This window comes from Gigantopelta aegis, chromosome 8 (assembly GCF_016097555.1).
Source record: "Gigantopelta aegis isolate Gae_Host chromosome 8, Gae_host_genome, whole genome shotgun sequence".
Taxonomy (NCBI): domain Eukaryota; kingdom Metazoa; phylum Mollusca; class Gastropoda; order Neomphalida; family Peltospiridae; genus Gigantopelta; species Gigantopelta aegis.
In genome coordinates this window covers 25,845,939-25,868,602 of record NC_054706.1, presented here as the reverse complement: position 1 = coordinate 25,868,602, position 22,664 = coordinate 25,845,939, and the positions used below count along the sequence as shown (strand labels likewise).

General features: G+C 36.5%; 1 protein-coding gene across 9 annotated transcripts in view; it reads left to right on the top strand.

The window, feature by feature from the left end:
- The window catches only part of LOC121379420 (histone acetyltransferase KAT6B-like), a 43,560-nt gene extending 21,029 nt beyond the window's left edge, over positions 1–22,531 (top strand). For 4 of the 9 annotated variants that reach the window (XM_041508038.1, XM_041508035.1, XM_041508037.1 and 1 more), the window contains exons 8-20: positions 181–332; positions 2,259–2,303; positions 5,012–5,130; positions 5,692–5,764; positions 6,692–6,922; positions 9,258–9,351; positions 10,800–10,946; positions 11,562–11,646; positions 12,889–13,105; positions 15,236–15,412; positions 15,927–16,041; positions 16,795–17,159; positions 18,143–22,531. In XM_041508038.1, the coding sequence (XP_041363972.1) occupies positions 181–332; positions 2,259–2,303; positions 5,012–5,130; positions 5,692–5,764; positions 6,692–6,922; positions 9,258–9,351; positions 10,800–10,946; positions 11,562–11,646; positions 12,889–13,105; positions 15,236–15,412; positions 15,927–16,041; positions 16,795–17,159; positions 18,143–20,848 (4,526 nt within the window). In that variant the 3' untranslated portion in view covers positions 20,849–22,531. The remainder of the gene's footprint in view (positions 1–180; positions 333–2,258; positions 2,304–5,011; positions 5,131–5,691; positions 5,765–6,691; positions 6,923–9,257; positions 9,352–10,799; positions 10,947–11,561; positions 11,647–12,888; positions 13,106–15,235; positions 15,413–15,926; positions 16,042–16,794; positions 17,160–18,142) is intronic. The other 5 variants (XM_041508040.1, XM_041508036.1, XM_041508033.1 and 2 more) reach the window with 4 other exon arrangements.
- Positions 22,532–22,664: the final 133 nt, after the last annotated feature.

The window sequence follows — 22,664 nt, the reverse complement described above, 5'->3', positions numbered from 1 at the left end:
TAACATTTAAATGATTAGAATCATAGTTTGACTACAAAACTGCACACAATCATTTATCAACTATTTCATATTAATAGAGAAGTTAAATTATGTATAAATATACCATTATGATTTGTTTTGTTTGCACACTTTCCTGTTTTAAAAGCTGAATTTCTTTTTTATTTTGATTTCTTATTTCAGAATGTGAGAAAGTGCCTGAACTGCCGCCGGGTGTGACGGACATGGATGTCGAACTGTTCAAGCGGGCAAAAGAGATGGCACAACTGTCCTGTGGACAGGTGAGCATGCTTGCCTACCCATTGTCGCCAGCTTCAAGTAGTACGCCCATTAAGGTATGGTTGCTTCCATTTATTTATTTTTGTTCTGTTGGTGCCGTTCGTGTCTCACATCGTTTCGTCTTAATCAGTTGCATGCATGTTTATGTTGGTTTTTACATTGTGGTTGTGCTTTTTGTATGATTCGTTTGCATGGAAAAATGTGCTGTTACTGCAGAATTGTCCGCTTGATATAATTTCAGTTTATGAAGTGTATTTTTCAAAAAAGAAAATTCACAACATTCACAAACATCGGGGTATGTAACATCTATACTCTGGGCATTGTACAAATAAATTTCTTCTTTTTGTAAACGAGTCCAAGTGTGGGCATAATGCAAATACATTTCTTCATTTTGTAAATAGTATGAAGGAGTGGGGGAAGAGAAAGGAAGGCTTGTTTAATATCACTTTGCATATTTCTTTTTAACTCATCTACTTGGAGTCTTAAAGTGGTTATTTTGACACCACATAGGGTACCAGATAGTCAGGGTGGTTTGTACACACTTTACCAGTTAAACAGGCATCAAAGTAAGCATGGTGCCTGGTAACCTATGTACAAGTTCCCATAAATTAGACACATTCATCATGTTTACAATTGCTGTTAATTATTCCTTTACTGATGCTTTGTTATTCATTCATTTAACTGTTCTCGTTGTATTGATACTCATGTGCGTAACTTATATTTAAACAGCACACAGTTAATCAAAATTTAGATGGTGGTGGTTTTGTTCACAATAATTTAGTGGAAAACGAAGTACCGTTTTTGACTTTCTTGACGTGATAACGTTCTGGTAACTCAAATGATCATTCCACTCTTAATTCCGATGCCTGTAGATATGAATGCGTATACCACAGCCTTTGATATATACGAGTCATAGGGCACTAGTTCAGATGGGATCCAAACAAATATATTGTAAATCTAGCACGTTTTGTAAGCTACAAAGTACTGTGAAAACTGAATGACTACCAAGCGCAGTACTTTCTCTAAGTCGTCGTATGATTATATGTTAAGTAATACAAGACAAAAATGTCAGTACTATCAAAAACATTGCTTTAATTTCACCACTGCCTTATGCCCTAAACATTTCAAAATGTTACTACTGGCAATGACATTGACAATTCTTCACTAAATTCATAGAGCAAACTGGTAATATGTACTCATTTAATTCTTACCATCTGCTTTCTAATTAATTAAAACTAGACATGTTATGAACTTTCACCTCACCTTGCTGCTAAAACAAAGTGCTTTGGGGGTTTATTGTAACATAGTTAGCCAGCTGACGTCACAATATTTTCTACATGTAGTTTTGGCTATTGTTGGCCACGTGTGATACTTTCATGATGCAGTACATTCTATATTTAGACTACCAACCTTAGGATCAACAAAGTCGAATCAACCAATTTGCTCCATTTTCATTTTCGATAAACTGTTCTAAATTATGTGTTAAATTTACCTTTAAAAATTTATGCAACATTTTCTATTTGGCTTTAATCCTACAGGATATTTGCAAATTCAATAGCACTAAACCCAACCCTCGCCCACTATTGACCCTGGTCGGGCTGCTCATGCTCCCTTGCACATGCCAGCATAGGCGACCCACTCTCCCACCCACTCCAAACTCTCTTCTGTCCTGGACGGGACTGAGGAGTCGACAAGTGCGCCCATGACAGGCATGTGCTACAACAGCTTGTTCTAAAGTGCACACATTAAAACTTATGACTTGACTTTATGAAAATTTCATTTAGCAGTAACTAAAATATATTGCTTATAAAAAAAGTAGTAGGTTGCTTTACAGTATGGACTTCATTAGGGGAAAAAACATTTGTTTGCTGTAGCCCAGCTTGTGTTTTGTAGAAGTTGGTCAATTAGTAACAGGTATGTTATTTGTATTATTGTTATATTTTCTATTGCTATTATATTTTTTGTTGTATTGAAAAAAACAGGAAAAGAAAAAAAGAAAAAAAAGAAAATTGTGGCTGAAAAAAAAAGTGAGTCAGGTTGTGTTTTATGAGTTGGGTTACAGCAAACACTATCTTTTTATGTTTGGTGTAATCAGTATTTTTCTAAAGCATGATCTTTTTGCTTTCGTAGTTTGATGTTCTCTTTTATTTGTTGTCTTTAAAAAGAAAAAAACAATGTTAGTGAAAAATGTTTCACAATTTTGCATATGAAGTACTTTGTTTGGCTTAGCCGTTTACATACGAATTGCCATATCTGCATGGGTTTCATTTTCATGTGACTGTGAGGTGGTTTTTGTTGTATTTTCTTTTTCTTGTTGTTTCTTTTTTTTGTTTGCTTTTTTTTCTTCCATTTAAAAAATATTTTCTCTTCTGTCGGATAGTTAAAATAAAGATTTTTTTATTTTATTTTTACAGTTGATATATTTTTGCATGTAGTTGTGTGTAGTATTGATATTGTGCTTGTTGACTGCAATGTTGCATTATTATTTTGCGCTTAAGAGGCAAGTATTTCACAATGTTATAATTTATAATTAAAAGTAGAGTGAAATAGGCAGCTTTTAGCCAACTGTGAGATATGCTTTTACAGGTTCCATTGATTACAATAGTAAATGTTAATAAAGTTTATTTCAAGTTCATGCCTATATAAAGGATAATAAACTATTTACCAGTTATTATCAAATTTATGATAACTGGTATCGAGTTTGTTATTCTATTAATTTATTACCTCAGCTGTTTTTATATGCCCATCTATGATGGGTCGAATTATGGTATGGCGCTATCCGTCCATACGTACGTACATTCGTCTGTTAACATTTTCTTGTCCAGACCATATCTTGCATACAGATGCGCACCGGACCATCAAATCACATGTAGGAACAACATGGGATGGTGGCTGGTCCAAAATAAACTGTTCATCCATCCCATTGCAAACATTTCACATAATTAGACTTGAGTCATACCCGTAACATATTCATTAATATAGATATGGTTTTCCATCAAACTCCTGATGGGTGCATCCTGTACCTCACTGGTACTCTATTGTTGTTTTTGTCTGACAACTTTTTTATTTATCCATCAACAATATGTATATGCATATAAAAGCAATGAAAACCACTTTACATACTGTTCTCAGTATTACTATAACTTTATATTTTATTCACGTTCACAGATAAGTTTAAAAAACTAAATGTTCTAAATCCTTTTTGAAACAGTTCAGGGCTAGCCCTGGGTTGCTATTTTTGTTCGCCAAAAAATTTGCAATCCTTGATTTCTTTTGCCAATCTAAATATATATTTGCCAATTACATTTTGGCATTTCAGTCAAAAGATTTTGTTTTTAATCTCGTTCTTTATGATAATATAGTATATGCTAAAATGTACTTATTATTCAGTTTACGTCTTGTATGACATTGTTTTAGAGGATGTATTTTTTTTACTAATCTAATAATGAAATGCTGCTGATGTCTAGGGCTGGCTGTAACCCAGTGGTAAAGCACTTGTCTGATGTGTGGTCAGTCTAGGGTCAATCCCCATTGATGATCCCATTGAGTTATTTCTCACTGAAGTCAGTGCACCATGACTGGTATATATCACAAAAGAGGCAGTTTTACTTTTTGTATGCATCAGATATAAATTATATGTTTTTCTGTGATTTGAAAGAAGCAAGTCAAATTTGATCAGATATATTTTCCGCCAAAGATTCATCGGACTAAGATACTCTACAGTATATTCATATATGCAGGGCCGTACCCTCTGGGTAGCCCCCAATAATCTCACCTTTTTTTTTTACTTCAGAAAATAGCATACACATCTTCAGGTTTAATTTGTGTAGTATTTCATTCATTTTTTATGAAAATTAGTGGTATAGGAGCATGTTAAAACTTATTCATCCAACCAGTCACCCAAAATAAAGACAAAGGAAACATCTTTATATGTTATTGCTATCAAAACACTGACGTTTGACTCTCTTTCACAAGTGGGGAAAAAAGTTGTTTCAGTTTCACGTGTTTCGAGTTTTGTATTTCTCTGCAAGGGGAGGAGGGATGATCGGCATTAATATTACGTTAATAGACATAGCACAAATAAATTATAATTTCCCCATTGAATATGTTTGAAATAAAATCTGTAAACGTAGAAAGTTTTAATTAATAATGATAGTATATCGGTGAGAAACAATATATATCCCTCAACCACGTGACCTAGATTTACCACATTTACCGTACGACAAAACATGACTAATAAAAAAGTAAAATTTGTTGTCGCTAGTAATCAAACATTTAGTATCAACAATGCAACATGTCTTAAACTGTACTTCACATTATTTAATCGCATTTTCTAGCTTTACAACAAGTAGTTGGCAGTACACTATTGAGTAGTAGACTGGCCACGCGGACATGCAAATTGCGCTTATTCACACTGTGAGGCGGATCAATTGAACAAAACTGGTTAAAAGAGATGGCAAAAAATCTTACGCAAATCTTTTCGCCAATTGTTTTTATTTTTCGCAATTGGCGACTTTGGCGAACGACAGCGCAAGCCCTGCAGTTAAACCTTTGCCATAAAAGGATATTTTTAAGGATGAGTCCATACTTAATGGCATATATTTGTGTCCTGCATAGATTATTCCTTATGCTCAGTTACAGCCTTCTGCGTGGGATGTTTGGTAAGTTGACTGCTTACTGGTTTCTATTCTGTTCTCGTAGACCGTAGCGCTACATGACAGTTTTGCATTCACAGGCTTCCAGCTCCTCGGAACCTCCAGCGGAACCACAGCATCGGTTTCCTCCGTGTATAGAGTTTGGAAAGTATGAAATACAGACATGGTACTCGTCGCCATATCCCCAAGAATATGCCAGGTATGTACTACTTGTTGACCTCAATATAGGTTCTTATTACTGGGTGCTGTCACTTAGTCATTAGAGTTCTTTACACCGTGTTTTACTTCAACTGTTGAATTTTTATATTGATGGTCATAACTTCGTTTTTGCATTTACCATAGTTTGACACCCAATAGCCGATGTTATTTTCATGCTGGGGTGTCGTTGAGCATTCATTCATTCATTCATTCATTAGTCGTTAGTCGTGGCATTCTGAAGGTAAAAATTATAAACTCATAAATTATGTGTGTTTATGTATAGTAAATAAATAAATTTACACATGTTAATATCTTTTCTTCTTCTTTTTGTGAGCTTGTATACAAGCTTGAAAGGTGATAGTATGTGGGTCACTGTTTCTACTGATCAAATTTTTGACTGATTTTATGTTCAGAGTACCCCAGCCATTTATTAATTGTGGTCAGTTTGCCTTGTTTAAAACTCACTCCCATATGACAATGTTTTGGGATTTTTAAAAACTTAATACAGTTTTGTGAATATAGATCCCGGATTTGACTTGTACCTTTTGTTACTGTTTTTCAGATTACCAAAGCTTTACATATGTGAATTTTGTTTAAAGTATACCAAAAGTCGCAGTATTCTCAGTCGACACATTGTAAGTTATTTGAAATCTCCTATATTTTATCTGAAACAAAATTTATTGTGTCATAATGTGGAATCTCATTTCACTTTTAAAAATTTGATGTCCAATAATATGAATGTTTTAAGTTATATTTATGTGGGTGGGGCATTGATAATTAAGATTAAAACTTTTAAGCATTGAATAACATTTGGTTAAAGTAATCTAGCTTTCACATTAATGAATGCAGGTGAAAAATAGTTCAATTATTTGATTCACCTTACTCGCATTTTACTGATATTACATATACAGTCAAACCAGCTGAGAATTTAACAGGATTCTGTGCTTTGTAAATCCCAGAATATGGGTTGGAAGTGTTAAGATAATGAGCCATATCCAAATATATTTAGAGAGCATCAATTTTACCATTCTTCCATATGATTGTGAGACAGAATTAAAAAATATCAAGATTATATCAGTTTTACGGTTCTTACGGAATCCTTTCTTAAAAATCCTAAAATTCACTGCTTGCAAATATACTCAAGCAGGCACCTATCTTGGAGGACACCCTTTTATTATTCTCTTAACTATCTAACCAGAGGGGACTACATGTTGTGTCACCATCTGTTCCACATAATTTTTGCAATGCTTCAAGATGTTGAACTGGAATTTTGAGGCTACCTTTATCATTTAGAGTTACAGATCAAGGTTGGCTTTCAATGGCATTTAATTTTGTTTGACACCCAGTAGCCAATCTATTCTTTGTGCTAGGGTGTCGTTAAACATTGATTCATTCATTCTTGGGAATTTACCCATTTTTGACAGTTATGGCCTTTGAAATTATTAGATTGGACATGTTTTTTTGTGCCTGGTAGAAGACAATGTATTTAGCTGAAGCAAACTGTTTTTGGCTGAGATGATTTTCCTAATTGCAAAGTTAAACCTTTCTGTTTATTTTTGCAGGAGAAGTGTGGTCTGCATCACCCACCGGCCAATGAGATCTACCGTTGTGGGGACATCTCTGTGTTTGAGGTGGACGGCAACGTCAGCAAGATCTACTGTCAGAACCTGTGCTTGCTGGCCAAGCTGTTTCTGGATCACAAAACCTTGTACTACGATGTTGAACCATTCCTCTTCTATGTACTTACACTCAACGATGATGCAGGCTGCCATCTCGTAGGGTACTTCTCAAAGGTTTGTCAACAAGCCAATAATGCTACACAACATCACAAACAAAATTCATAGCAGTATATCGTTCTCGAGTGCAGTAGGACCAAAATGTAAACTGTACTGAAAATGAAACAAAAGAGTCCCTTTTCAAAATTCTGAAAATTTACTTTAATATGTGTCAGTTAAGATTGTCATTATAGTATTTTTAAAATACAGTGAAACCCCTCATAACTGGACCCTATCTTAGCCGAAATTCTCTCAAACCGAATGTTTTCCATGGTCCAGTGATTTATGCATCTTTTAACAATAAACTTTACCGGATGGATTATTCAGTCCCAAACTTTTTATTTAGTTCCAGTTGTACCTCTGAAAACTGGACGATCACTAATTGTTTTGTTTATTGTCAATTTGCTGTCTTCAGCCGGATTACCTGACTGTGAAGATAACTAGTGCAATATGCATGTGCTAAGGTTAGCCATTGGATGTGTTATCTCTGTTACCTATGACACGGTACGGTTGGCAAATGACAAGTTGCAGCTTAGATATCCTTAAAGGAAGGGACAATCAAGGCATTTGACCTGGTATGCATATTCAACGATATATAATGCACATTATTACTTAATATCAACTAGTATAATCGTATAGTTGATTAATAAAACCGTTAAATGTGACGGCTATTATATATAACGGACGCAGCCATTTTTGTACCTTCCCAGTGTATACGCCCTCTGGCGAGCTGGTCGTTACGTAATACCTAACGTGTCAAGTTAGGAATTAGTCTTCGAACTGAAGAAACAAAACATACCTGATTTTTGTGGATGCATCACAATATTCTGTAATAATAGTCATCCCTGTAAACCAGCAACAGTTATATATTACTTTTAATACAAAATAAACCACCATTGTCAAAGTGTTGAAATAACTGTATTATGGTTTGTACATAAATTAACCCACGCACTGAAACAATAATAGGAGTGTTTTCTTGGTTAATTGGTTTTTTGCTTTCCGTGGCCTGTACCTGTAGTTCCTGATTGGCAGGTGTATATTTAGACGGTCCCCAGACACTGTGTCTAGACACTAAAAAGACATGCCTCTTTTATTAAGATCACAGGGTATTGTGTTAACCGCACAGACATCCCTGTAATCGTAATCGACTAGCCGTCTTGCTTTATTACTGTAAGTAATTCTGTAAAACCCTTGATTAAGTAGACTTTCCCATCTAAAATCACAAAACTGACCAATTACGTAGTCCCAAAGAAAAGAAAATGATCACTTGGGTATCGTGAGTGGTCGTTTTTGCTTGAACGTAGCATACCAATAGGCTTAATAATATGGATTTTTTTCCTTTGGATTTTTTAAAAAAGAAAAATACTACAACTCCATTTCGTTCTATTGATGCAAATTGAAATATATTTAGTTAAATAGTTTATTATGCTATCAAGTCATTTATGTTGTTTTACAAGTCAGGTTGATGAAAGCGAAGCGCCTTGTCGTAAATTAGAGCGTTTGTTTACACTGTGCATAGAGCAGATGGACGGAGCTGACGTCACTTCACCCCAAGCTATACCACCGGACGTCACAAAAACGAAACAAAATGGCTGCCCCCAGTTAGCATGAATAATCATGGGTTTTTTATTAACTCTAAAATTACGCGTTTTTCATTTGTTAAAGTGTCAGTATGTGTTGGTGGTCCGGGTATGCATCTTTCCAACACATAAATCTCTTATTTGAGTTTACTCTACCGTTAACAAAGATGTAGTTTGCTTCAAGGATCGACAAAACAACAATGAACAATAATGCTTCCTATTTTTTTATTTTGATTAAAACTGTTTATTTAGCGAAATAAAGAGTAGGCAAAATTAATGTTGGCTTTGCAGTGTCGAAAAGAAGTTGGTAGCATTTTATTGTCATGTCGATTTTCAACATAGAATGCCCAGGTAAATGTTGCCCTATTGATCTATCAATCAATGATAGACTTAAAATCATTCAGTGTTTTAAAATTATATAAGCAGATATTAAAATAAAAAAAGAATTAATAATATTAGTGTTTTATCTTCTATTAAAGCAATGTTGGGTTAAAATATTCTAACAACATGTACAACTGATACACTATTGACCAATTTTGTTTAAAGGTGCCATATTTCTCCCTTTTCAAAAAAATATACAATCTTTTTATAAATAACATGAGGGAGGGGGATATGGAAATTGTAATATGCTTCACCTCATGTAGACATAGTCACATTCAACATGACTAGATTACTCTCTTAATATATGTAACAAATAGAATGTAAAATTATGTGATTGAAGTTTTTGTTGTGAGATTGATGGTAATTTTGATACATTTCCTTTTTTTTCATAGGAAAAGCACTGCCAACAAAAATATAATGTGTCATGTATCATGACAATGCCACAGCATCAACGCAAAGGTTTTGGTCGCTTTCTCATAGAGTTCAGTGAGTATTTTTAATTAGTGTTTCATGTGGACAGTGTATTATCACTTACCACCATGGGTTTGTGTCCTATCAGTTATATCAAATAAAATCATCATGCACCATGCTTATAAAACTCTTAGAGTCTGGACTCAAGACTCTTAACGCCATACATATTTTATTTATGTGACATCATTAAAGATTGAGTCTAGACTCTTTTAAAGTTTTATAAATGTGGGCCCATTGGTAATTTTTTGTTAGGTGGTTGAAAATTCCAGGCTGGTTATTGGGCATAGGTTAGTGAATTTCATTTATTTACATGCCTTTGACACCCAGTAGCTGATTTATCTTTATGCTGGGTGCTTGTTAACTATTCATTCATTTATTCTTTAATCATTGAGCTTTACTGACCTCAAAACAATTATGGCACCGGTTTTCGATGGAGAGTTAATCCTATACAGTATGTTCACCAGTATTTGTTTTAACCTCTTCACTGCGCTGATGACGTGTATGTCATATATTATCTATCCACCGAGTCTGGCAATACTGTGACAAGGCTAGCTCTGGCACTCGACAAATTAACCAGTTGAGAATTGTTTTTAGAAAATTACTCAGTTTCTGCCATTCTGCCCTGTGTGAATGTGCATCGTACATCTTCAGACAAATCGTGTTTGTGCACTGTAAATCAGAATAACTCATTAGTTAGTTAGTAAAAAAAAAGAAGTAAAGTTTGTTTTATTTAACAACGCCACTAGAGCACATTGATTTTTTATCTTATCATCGGCTATTGGATGTCAAACATGGTCATTCTGACACTGGTTTTTTTTTTAGAGGAAACCCGCTGTCGCCACATAGGCTACTCTTTTACAACAGGCAGCAAAGGATCTTTTATTTGCACTTCCCACAGGCAGATAGCACAAACCATGGCCTTTGTTGAACCAGTTATGGATCACTGGTCGGTGCAAGTGGTTTACACCTACCCATTGAGCCTTGCGGAGCACTCACTCAGGGTTTGGAGTCTGTATTTGGATTAAAAATCCCATGCCTCGACTGGGATCTGAACCCAGTACCTACCAGCCTATATACCGATGGCCTAACCATGAGGCCACCAAGGCTGGTCATTAGTTAGTTAGTTACTATCCTTTACAGTCTCTTTATTTTTAGTCCCCTACCGGTCCAACCAGACTCTTTTTTTTTTTTGCAATGCCTCAAGATATTGAGCTGAATTTTTAGTATAGCTTTATCATGTCCTGTTGCAGATCAAATTCGACTTCGGGGCATATTTAAACCTTTTTTTTTTCATAGAGTTATGGCCCTTGAACTTAGGAGATGTGAAAATTAAGTTTTATGACTTCTTTTTTTTTTCTTCAGATATTGAGATGAAATTTTGTATATAGCTTTATTATGTGCTGAATCAGATCAAGTTTAATTTTAAAAGTCTTTTTCATGTACTTTTGATGTTTTCATTTTAGGTTATTTATTATCCCGTATTGAAGGTCAGCCAGGCTCTCCTGAAAAGCCTCTGTCTGAACTGGGCAGAGTAAGTTACATGGCGTACTGGCGCAGCATCGTTATGGAATACTTACACAAATTCAAAGATGCCAAGCTTACCCTCAAAGGTAAAGTAGCTTATCAGTAAATTAGTGTTTTATCTTTAAGAAATGTTTAGCTTGGTAGATTCAATTTTGAAACAACTTGTAACATAAATGGTACTTTTATAAGTATTCATCCCTTTAAATTGAATTATTGTGATTTTTGAAAGAAGTTTCACAGTTTTGTCGAATTAACTACAATCCACAATATCACATACCAGTTTCTGCACTATATAAAATTATGTATGTGTCATGGCTCGAACTAGTGGTGTCCGAAAGGAGTTCTCTTCTCTTTTTTTTACCTAAAACTACCCAAAAAATTGCAGGCCATTTTTCAAGACAGAGATATAGTTATATGGTTATCTCGTCCTGATTCTGTTATATTTTAATTCCATAATGCTCTAAAATTTATCTCATAGGTTCTAATTTCTCACACACTATTCCAATCTCTTCGATATTCCCATGCTGGCTATCTCCAGCAGGCCATTACCTATTTAAAGAAAATAATAGCAGGTCATATTTCATTTCTTATTTCATACCCTGTGTGTTATGTTTTAATTTTCTTGCTATTGTTGAATATTCTCAAATAATTGAAAAAAATGTTTGATAAATTATTTATGATAATGGTTTGTTTTGTTCTAGGCATTAGCAGAGAGACTGGGATATGTCCGCATGATATAGCTAATACGCTGCAACAGATCAACTTCATGAACAAAGTCAATGGCAAGTGAGTATCACCGAGCTGCTATGATGTGGTGTTGTATCTTAATTATGTACAGCGTATTGGTATTAGTATAGACTGGCAGTGTATATAATATCATTCTTAGTCCTAGTATATTACTGCTTGTGTCTGAAAGTGTCAAAAGGCTAGATGGATTATCTGATCTTAAATGTGCTATATACCTAGAATTTTGGTGTTTGTAGGAGTCTGGATTCATCTCATGTTCTGTTGTTAGTAACACAAGTTAATGTTTTTATAATTAAATTTCCTTTCCGTCTGTACGCATTACGGCAATCTGATTGGTCCAGAGGTGCTTATTTTTTTCCGTTCATATCTCCAAAAAATTTACGATTCCCTCTTTCACCTCCCCGCTGACTTGCACTATTTTTGTGCAACAAGCCGGATTATTCAGGCAACCATATTTAGATATTCTGAAGAAAATACAAAACAAAACCCTATTTGCTAACCATGATATGAGACTGTCAGTGGCCAAAGAAATCATGTAGGAAACTTCACACCTGTAACTTACTTTTAAGCGATGTTCTATAGCTGTTGGCGAAAATTAAACGGTCCCACCGACAAAATAAATGTTAGACACGTTCTCTTCATTTACTTTCATAAAATATAAACTAAACACAAATAGGACAAATCCTTCCAATATAACGAAATGATCCGTAAAAATGTACAGCAGCTAGATGCAATGGCGTTACTTATCATTTACAAAAATCACCTGATTCAAATAATAGTGAATGAACGTTTACATTCTTATGCGACATAAGTATCAATGAAGTTTACCCAAACTACTACTACAGGCGTATTTAAAGCTAAACAAAATAAATTCAGTTATGTATTGTTAAAGTATGCATATAAATTTAATTATAAGATTTGACCGCAATTATATTTTGGTTCATGCAAGTATGAACCGAAAAAACGATGTGCACATTTTTGTATGACTTTCTAAGCGGAGTCATACAGTGTGCACATAATTTTTTCGGTTCATACTTGTATGAACCAAAAAATAATTGCGGTCAATTCTTAAATCAATTTTGTTCTGAAATACTGTCTGCTGTATGAAATATATTAAATCATATTACAAGCAATTGATCTGCAGAGGTCTTCATAAGTTGGATTATTGTAGAGGATTCATGTTGCAGAACTGAGATAGAGTGAGATAGTTATGACAGGTGTCAAGCACTTGTAAAGCTATACATCTGAAAAAGTAATGGCTACTTCTTTTTTCCGTTCCAGGATTGTGATATCGGTGAATCAAAAAAAGATTGAAGAGTACATGAACCGGATGCAGTCGAAACTTCAGCAGCGTGTCGCACTGGATGCCGACTGTCTGCGGTGGACGCCTCTAATATCTAATCAAACCCTCCTTGAGGAGGAGAGACGTGCCGAGAAAGAGGTGGGTCATCGATTCCGGATTCGTCTGGGCGCTCCTACAACCTCTCGCTACTATAGGGTGGGTAACGTTGTCGTTGGGTGTCGTACCACAGCATGCTTGTGTACCATGCGCCTCGCTGCTCATGTGTAGATGTGTGTTCGGTACACCCCAACTAGTGTGTGGGCTTTCTCTGTTCTCGTTTGCATCCTTCCATCTCCTTATTTTATGGGTAAGAACAGGAACTTTTCATTTGGGGTTTGTGGTTTTTTTTTTTATGACTTGCATAAATCAAGTTCATAGGTTGGTGGTTTTTGTTTTTCGTGTGGCCAACTTGTCAGTCATTGGTATTGAAATGATTCTTTAAAGTTTGAATATTTTGTATTTTTTTCCAACAAGGATGTTTTCAAATACAAATAAATTTTCCAATAATACTCAAGTTAATCCAGTTTGTCGAGTTAATCCAGTTTGAATTTGAAAAGTACATATAATATATATACATCCAGTTTTGTGGGAAATAATACCAGAGTTATAGTTCTTATGGTCTATGTTATGTCGATAAAAAATTATAAGTCTTATGAAGCAAGTTACCTATTTGTATGCTTTACTCTACATGGTGGCAGCTAAAAAAACAATAAGTGATATAAAGACTAATGAAAAAAAATAATCTTTTTTAAATCAGATTAACTGAGTTGAAGTATTTTAGTATATATCTAGTGTGATCTTTTTGAGAACATGCAGTTTTTAAAACATTGACCTTGCTGTCTTCATCTAACAAGGTCAAATTAATGGTTTAATATTCATGAAAAAATGCTCAAGAGTCTAGATATTAAACATTTTGTGGTATTGATGTTGATACATCTGTCATCTTGTATATTCTTGAAGTTTTCTGTTTAATATCTTGGAATCTTGATAAAGGTAAATAATTATTCAGTGCTTGGAGGAATGGCTTTCATATTTCTAGGATGGCTACATCCTTTATTTCTCATCATTTATGTTATTTGACATTGTTTATTGCTTATTATTTTGATACTAGTATATGGTAATTGGTTTAATTTGAATAATTTAAATATATATTAAAGTGGAATCAATTGGTATGTTAATTCGTTATTAGGTTTTAACATTACAAACAGATTTGGCGTTGGTTTTATTACTCTATAATATTTAATAAAGGGCATGTGAACCATGGTGTATCCATTTATTATGTTTGTCCTTCATGTTTTCCTGGTCTTGTTTTTATTTTATTTAATATTACTTGCATTAATCTAAATAGCACTGAATTATTTGAGATTTAAAATTTTATGAACCAAATTATGCCTTTATGCATTGTGGATTGTGAAATTAAATAATACCATACTATGGAAGTCAATCTAAGTTGAAATTTTACAAATATTTTTCATAGTCAATATTACAAAAGCTAATATAAAAATTGACAAGTGTATTTTGTTTGATTTAGACAAATTGAATTTGGCTACACATTTTGAAACAAAATTCACCAAATGGGTAACAATTTTTTTTTATCATGTTTAAAACCATGTGGATTGTAAATGGTTTAGCCTTTCATTTAATGGAATATTCATCACTTCAAAAAACAAAATGAAATAAAACTAAAAGTAGCTTTAGTTTTCTTTTTGTAGGACCAAAACTGTATAATCAGCCTTATTTGCAAACAATTTTGGTTGGTTTGTTGCATGTTTTTTGTACTTAATCCCAGAATGTTTTATTTGTTTTCGTACACGTTGTACCCCCGTTTTAAGAACATGCATTACTGTTGTAGCATTTGCACTATACTAGTTTTTAGATCTGTAAAGTGTCTTGTCACATTATCTATGGCAGCATACATTTTAATTATTATTTGTTGCACAGATTGGTTGAAATATGATGATTAATTTTAAACAAAGTATATTTTTAATTAATAATATTTAATGAGGTATTGTCATTTACTGGAAGGTGACATGGATTTATGTACTTGTATATATGTTGATAAACTCTTTTTTTTCTTTCAAATAGTTAAAATTTAAATGATTATTCATTTATTAATTTGCAGTCTGTTTGATCAACATTAGTCATTTGTGCTCATATAAGATATTGATTTGGAATATGCAAAAATTTGTTCAGTTTTAAAACTTATGTGACACATATTGTATACAGTTTTTACTTTGCCATTGAACCCATGTTGATATATATTTTTTTTAATGTTCTCTTGTATAGCTTCGTGAGATGACCGAGGTTGTAAACAGCATTGCCGAGGACAGGCGCAGACTGGAAATGCTGGCAGCTGAGATCAAATCGTACAGTCCAATAAAACAGGCGTTGAGTCCATGTCAGGAGATACCCAGTCCAGTCAAGACCCCACCCAGTCCACCGAAACCTGCTCCCAAGAAAAGGGTATGTAGTGACAGATATAAAAGATTTAACCTCTGGTTGTGTTTTCAGTTGTAAGGATAAAATATAAAGTGTATTAAAGGAATAGCCTTGTTTTTAAAAAGAAATCTGCCAGTTTAAATTGAATATGTATTGTAATTTGTACACAAGTAGCGCACGATTCATTTGTTTTGAAAGTAGTTATCTTGGTCATTTGGCCTCAATAACTGAATAAATGTCTTGTCTTGATAAGATGGGCTTAAATGGCTTAAGATTTATAGACGCGTCTTTCTTTTAAGCATTGAAAACAAGCTTTAGAAAATATAAGAATGAAAAGAAGGAATGAAAGCGAAATAGAGAGGGAGAGACAGACAGATGGAGAACGGGAGTGGGTGGAGATTGGTGGTGGGAGGGTTATGGTTTTATAAATCAAGCATTCTTGATATCTTGCTGAGAAATCATTTAGGATTTATGTTACAAGATAGTCTGCAAATGTTAATAATGAATTTAATTTTTGAAATGTTATATTTTCATACAGGGACCGAAAAAGGGTTGGCGAAAGAGATTAAATGAAAGCAAGTTGAATGAGGAACCAGCTACAAAAAAAGCCAGACGCAACACAGTGACAGAGATTGATGATGGAGACACGGACGGTATGGTGATTTACTAATTTTTCACAGACTTACGGTCCTTCAGTTAAGGAAATATGAACATTTGTTGGGATATTAATTGCTTTAGCAGTACTCTTAGAATGCTTGTTTTTATTATTTTTTAGTTCTAAATGTCAAACAGTTAATGCACTTCTTGATGGTTTAGCCTTGCTTTTTGTAGACTTTGAATGGCAGTGTACTTTCCTTCTATCGAAAATTTGTTGGGTTGTTGGATAAAGGATCTCTAATTGACTTTAACTTTTGAATTGTTTAATTGGTAGCTTTCTTGTTTGGTAAGAGTGTTCACTATTACATCCATCCCCGTGAATGTGCCTCAAAGTAAGGTTAATTGTTTATATGATGCCTCTGCAATTGTCATGAATTATTGAATCGTTTAATGTTTACATGCAGGCGAGAGAGAACATTTTATATGTTCACACATTTCAATTTTTACTTATAGTTTGAATCGTTTCTTGACGTTTGTCGTAAAACAAGAATAATAAAAATTTGTACAGTATATTTGATTGCACTCTACTATCAAGCTGTAGTAAGTGTAACTTGATTGTGTGTGGGATTTTTGTTTTCTTAAACTTCAATGTTTTAGTTGTTTTAACCTATTCTTGGAAAAGCCATCATTCTGGAGTATAATATTGAAACTTTCCTTGCATCTTAATTTTTTGTGTGTAGTTATTTAAAAAGTTTTATTGTTGTCAGGTTTTTAATAGTTTTTTGTTTTCTTTTGTTTTGTTTTCTCAGAAATGTCTAAGGAAAATGTTGAGGTTCACCGATCACCCAACAAGGCTGACAAGAATGTTGCAGGTAGAAAACCCACAAAGAATGGACCAAAAAACGTGTACAGAACCCCCAAGAGTGAGTCCCAAGAGAAAATGGACATGGAAACATCTGTTGAGGATGGTGTGGTTCTGAATGAAGGGGCTCAGAATACGGCGAAGGTCAAACGAAAGCGAGGCTGGCCGAAAGGTTTGAAGAGAGGACCTGCAACCCATTTAAAGCGAGGGCCAAAGAAGAAGAAACCAAATTTCACCAAGAAGGGACCCGGCCAGAAGACGGGCAAGAAGGTTCCTGGCAGGAGGGGAAGACCGCCTGGGCGACCACCCAAGGTACACTTGAGTTTTATGTGCTATATAATAGGAATAAAATTAAACATGGCTGTTCCATACATACTTAAATTGAAATGTATTTGATATAGAATTTAATAGGAATAAACTTATAGAGTCTTGTTAGTTGGCCCACTGTTTTATAATTATTTATATATTACATTAGGTCTTTAAAAAGTTATTGTAAAAGATCCCTTGCTGCCAATTGAAAAGCGTAGCCCATGAATAAATGACAGCAGCTTTTCTCTGATTATCTCAAACCCTGTGTAGTCCTTAAGTAAATGTGTTCAATTTGTCGTTAAAACATTTGTCTTTCTTTCTTGAGAAGGTGAATGGAACAAGTGTAGATGTTAAAAAAAGTTTGCTCACCCAGACAAAGAGTACATTATATATTTCATTTTGTTTTCTTCCTTTTTTATTTACTTTCTTTTTCCTTATGTCCTTTCAGGCTGGGAAATTGCTATAATGTCTAAATGAGATAAAATACCAAATGTCCACATCTTAGTGTTAGATAGCTAAATGTATCTTGCTCATTTGTCTGACAGTCATTTGTAGTTTGTGGAAAGATAATATTAAATATTATGGGCTTACAAAAATAATGAATATTTATTTTTATTTTATTTTTTTCATTTCAACTTATTTTCGTGCTTTTATCCAATTAAGGTTCAAGCACACTGTCCTGGGCACACACCTGGGCTGTCTGTGCAGGACAGTGGGTTAGTCGTTGGTTGTTAGTGGTTAGTGAAAGAGAATAGGATGTAGTGGCATTACACCTCATTGAGTCGTTAAAACTCGCTCTGGGTGGGAGCCGGTACCGGACTGCAAACCCTATACATACCAGTCTTATGTCTGATGGCTTAACTACGACACCACCAAGGCCGGTATGAATTAATAACTTTGTATTAGAGACATAGGGGAGGGTAAGTTACATTTGAGATAGTTACATAATTTCTCTTTTACTAATTGTGATGTTTACTTTGTTTCAGGTGATTCGTCAAACAGATCTTGAATCTCAGTCTAATTCCAAAGGCAGCAATTGTGATAATCATTCCGAAGATAGTGATACTAGTTTGAAATCACCAAAACTGAATGGGACAGATGAAAACGGAAATAATAATTGTGATATGGACACAACAGACAGAGGTGTTGTCGAAAAAACGTTTTTAGGCAAAACTGTTGCCACTGCGGTCGGTTGTGATGTGACATACGAAACAGAATCCAACAGTGTGGTGGAGAACGACAAAGATCGTGATAGTGACAAATCTGACGCCGATGACAACAATGTCAGTGACGAAGATGATGATGACGAATCATCTAAAGAAGACTCTCAATCGAAAGACTCAGACGAAGAATCAGAGAAGTCAGACAGTGATGACAGTTCATCAAGTGATAACGACAGCGACGACGAGAGTGACAATGACAGTCAATCAGAGGCTGATGAGAAAGAGCAGAATGAAAATGCTGAGAGAACAGTTGAGAAGGCCGAGGTGGCTGACGATGTTGACGGAGACCAGAAAAATGATGCCGATGTCGACACCTCAGACTCCAGCAGTTCGTCATCGTCTGACGAAGATGATGACGATGACACCATGGATGATGCCGTGAAGGAAGTGGCCAAGCTGAAGAGCCCGGCCAGCTTGGAGCAGCAGAGAGCACAAGTGCCTAGCGAATCGTCCGGCCCACCAGAGCCAAGTCCAGCCGTCGAACCCCTGGAGTGCATTTCCGACACCAACAGCAATGACAATCCCGCTCCCCTAACACCCCAAGTGCCCACGCCGAAACCATCCATCGTGGAACCGACCTCGCCAAAGTGTCCCGTTCCCAGTCCTCCTATGCAGATTGATTCGGAGCCGGAAGAGAAGACGGACGTGTTTAAGGAGTGTTCAGTTCCTGACGAGGTGTCGCAGTCGGACCCGGAGACTCTGAGAGCTGTTGAAATGGTTAAAGAACCCGAGGAACCAGCTGAAGCAGAGTGTGATGTTTTCGAGGAACCCAAGAGCAGCCTTCTACAGGAACCTACGCTAGAGGAGTCAACGCAGGCATCGTCACCACCGCCACTTGTGGATTCCTGTGTTCAGCCTGTGTGTTCTCAGAATTCACCAACCATTGACAAGGAAAGTTTGTCTGCTAACCAGTCGCCACTGAACAGAAGTCACGACGACATTGTCGGCGACAACAGCAACTTCAACAACAGTAGTGATGCAACTGTGCAAGAGTTTGATTCGTCAGACAATCTGGAGGTGTTTGCCAAGGAGCTGCAGAGCAAAATCGACCAAATAGAAAGCAGCGGTGGTGCGGAGAGCATGCCCAGCGAACCGATCGCTCAGCAGGACAACATGAGCCTGAAGAGCGTTAACAGTGACAATATGAGCATGAAGAGCGTTAGCAGTGTGGGGCCTCCCACTCCGAGCCACCGCAGCCAAAGTTGTGGTAGTGTGGAGCCACATACACCCAGTCACCGTAGTCAGAGCTGTGGCAGTGTCGGACAGGTGTTCTCACCCCAGAACAATTCCGTGGGGAGCATGCAGCCCAACACAAACATGGGCGGCAATACATATAGTGCTGTGGAGATCGATGTCGCCCAGTTGGGCTTGGAATCTCCGACTTCTATCAGTAGTAATGAAATGGCGAACAATTCGGTAGAGAGTGCGTCTACGCCGCACGCTCAGAGCTATGTAGACTGTGTTCAGGCTCAGAGCTGTGTTCAGCAACAGCAGCAGGCTCAGAGCTGTGTTCAACAACAGCAGCAGCAGCAGCAACAACAACAACAACAACAACAGCAGCAACAACAACCACAGCTCATACAGCATTGTGGTCAGACGATGAGTTGTGCTCAGGCTCAGAACTATTGCAATAGTGCGGGACGGTTTGGTCGGTTCATGGACACCGTAAACCCAGTGATGCAGATGCCAGTCAGCAGTTCAGGCAACTACCTGCCGCCTGCAACGAGTTCTGTGAACTACGGCACGCCCGTGTCGACGTACAGTCCCGCCATACTGCCCTCCCAGCCCCCTCACACACACAGACTGATGCACAACAACACCCCTTGCTCGGTGCCCGTGGGCCAGCACCCGCCAGGCTACCAAATCCCCAACAACTGCAGCCTGTCCAAACTGCAGCAGTTGACCAACAACCTCATGGACCTCGTGCCAGAAAACCAGATGACTCCTCCGCCCAACTTAACCCCTCCCCCATCCCAGACGCATACCCTGACTCCCCCGCCAGCCATGATCCGCAACATGCCCACTCCACCCAATCCCAGCCTCCAGGCCCAGATGTCGGCCAGTGCTCTTATGTCCCAGCAGTGCAGCAAGTACCAGCGGCGGCAGAACAGCCGCAAGAACTCGAGCAGTTCTAGTGTTACCCCTAACGTGACGGTCAATCCGAACATGACGTTCACGCCCAACGTGACGATTCAACCCGGCTCGGGCATGCTGCCTCGCTACAACATGAACATGTTCAACGGCTACCGGCAGCCGATGAACCTGCCCAGCTACATAAACCCGAGTTTCCTGAACCAGCTGAACCAGCCGCAGCTGCCCATGCAGATGATGAACATGCACCACCAGCAGTCGTTCCAGCAGCAGATGCAGCCTCCGCAGTCGAACAACCCTATGTACCAGACGTACGGCTACATGCCAGGACCGCCACTCAATATGAACATGAATATGAATAGTGTCATGCGCAGATAGGGTTAACTCTGCGGCTTTTTTTTTCTTTGCTTTTTTTAAATACATTATCCTCACTCCCCTGTTCCATCAGACCATTGTTTTGATTCTTCAACGCCATCATTGTCACCATCATCATTATTTAACCAAGTGTAGTTCTCACAACATCTTGCTCATTTTGAATAATTCATATCGATGACCATGCTTGCATTATTTAAGATGTTTTATGGCAAATGGCATCATTTGGCTCTTTCATTACCAAGGTTAGTTTATGAGATTTAATGTTAGATCTTCAGCATCAGTTAACAGCAATTTGAGTTATTGGTGGACGAGTTCATTTGTATTCTGAGTTGAGCAAGTACTTTGTTAAAGGTAGCACTGAAAGATCATTATTATATAATTTACTTGTTATTACAAACAACACTGAAAAACACTTTTAGGTGCTACTTTTGTTTTGCAGAGTTGCACACCAAAAGATATTTAATTATATCACTTGTTAGAAGCAAATTTTAAAAATGCAAGCTTTACTTACACAGGGTGATGTCATATCATTTCTGTCTAGTTATTAATTAGTTTCTTCTTTAAAGGTTAACTTTTATAAAATTGTTAACATGAACCGTGTAGTTGACATCTATTTTACTGTCTACTTTGTATTCCCATTAATGAGTCAAAAGTGTTGTTCCTACTTTTGCTTTCATGTAAACACTTGAAAGTGTCTTACAAAATAACCATGCTAAACAGTTAAATCTTTATTCAAAAACAAGCATGAAATCAATATTTATACTTTACGTCATTCTTTATAATTTTAATTAAGTCACTACACAGTGAAGTAAAGTCCCTATTCAAGGGAGTTAGCTCAGTGGTACTGTTTCCTTTTGGCCCAGACGCAATTTAATACAGGATTTTCAAGGTTTGTTAAATTGGAAGTGGCACGTATGCAATGTCATCTACTGGTATTTGACTCCCAACATGGCAAAATATTTTTTGTCTGGTTTTAACTGCACTTTATAATAAAGTTAACCTTCAAATCAGGACTTTAAAAAGATAAAAAGAAGATTACATTTTTATAAAATCTTATTTTATAAATGGTTTAAGGGCAATATTATAAAAATTGCATTTATGTAGTCATGAAGAAAAAGCAGTGAAATACAATGTTGAGATCTCATCTTGGTTGTGAATGAGCCAGATATAGGTTTAGTTTATATAGAAGTACTAATGGTTGTGGAGAGTGTGTTGTCTTACATTCCACTATGGTGGAAATCGTTTCGTCTGTGCATTTTCTGTGCATCTCAAAATGCTTACTGGGGTAATGCTAGCAAACCAAGACTACTGTTCCAAAGACTTGTTTTCCATTTAATCCTTGTCAGACAGTGAGAAACACTTTTTCCAGTTCCGTACCTTGTGATGATCTGAACCCATGAAAAACTATTTTTTCAGTATTCATTACAAGTAATGGTAGATTATATTACATGATAATGGGTAGTATACTTCCGGTTCCATGATTTAGCCAATTCACTACCAGAAACGGTTTATTTTCGTAAAATCCTTTGGCTTGTGATTTAGTAGTGGTGTTCATTACATTTAAACCGGCCTCGGTGGCGGCGTGGCAGGTCATCGGTCTACAGGCTGGTAGGTACTGGGTTCGGATCCCAGTCGAGGCATGGGATTTTTAATCCAGATACCGACTCCAAACCCTGAGTGAGTGCTCCGCAAGGCTCAATGGGTAGGTTTAAACTACTTGCACCGACCAGTGATCTATAACTGGTTCAACAAAGGCCATGGTTTGTGCTATCCTGCCTGTGGGAAGCGCAAATAAAAGATCCCTTGCTGCTAATCGGAA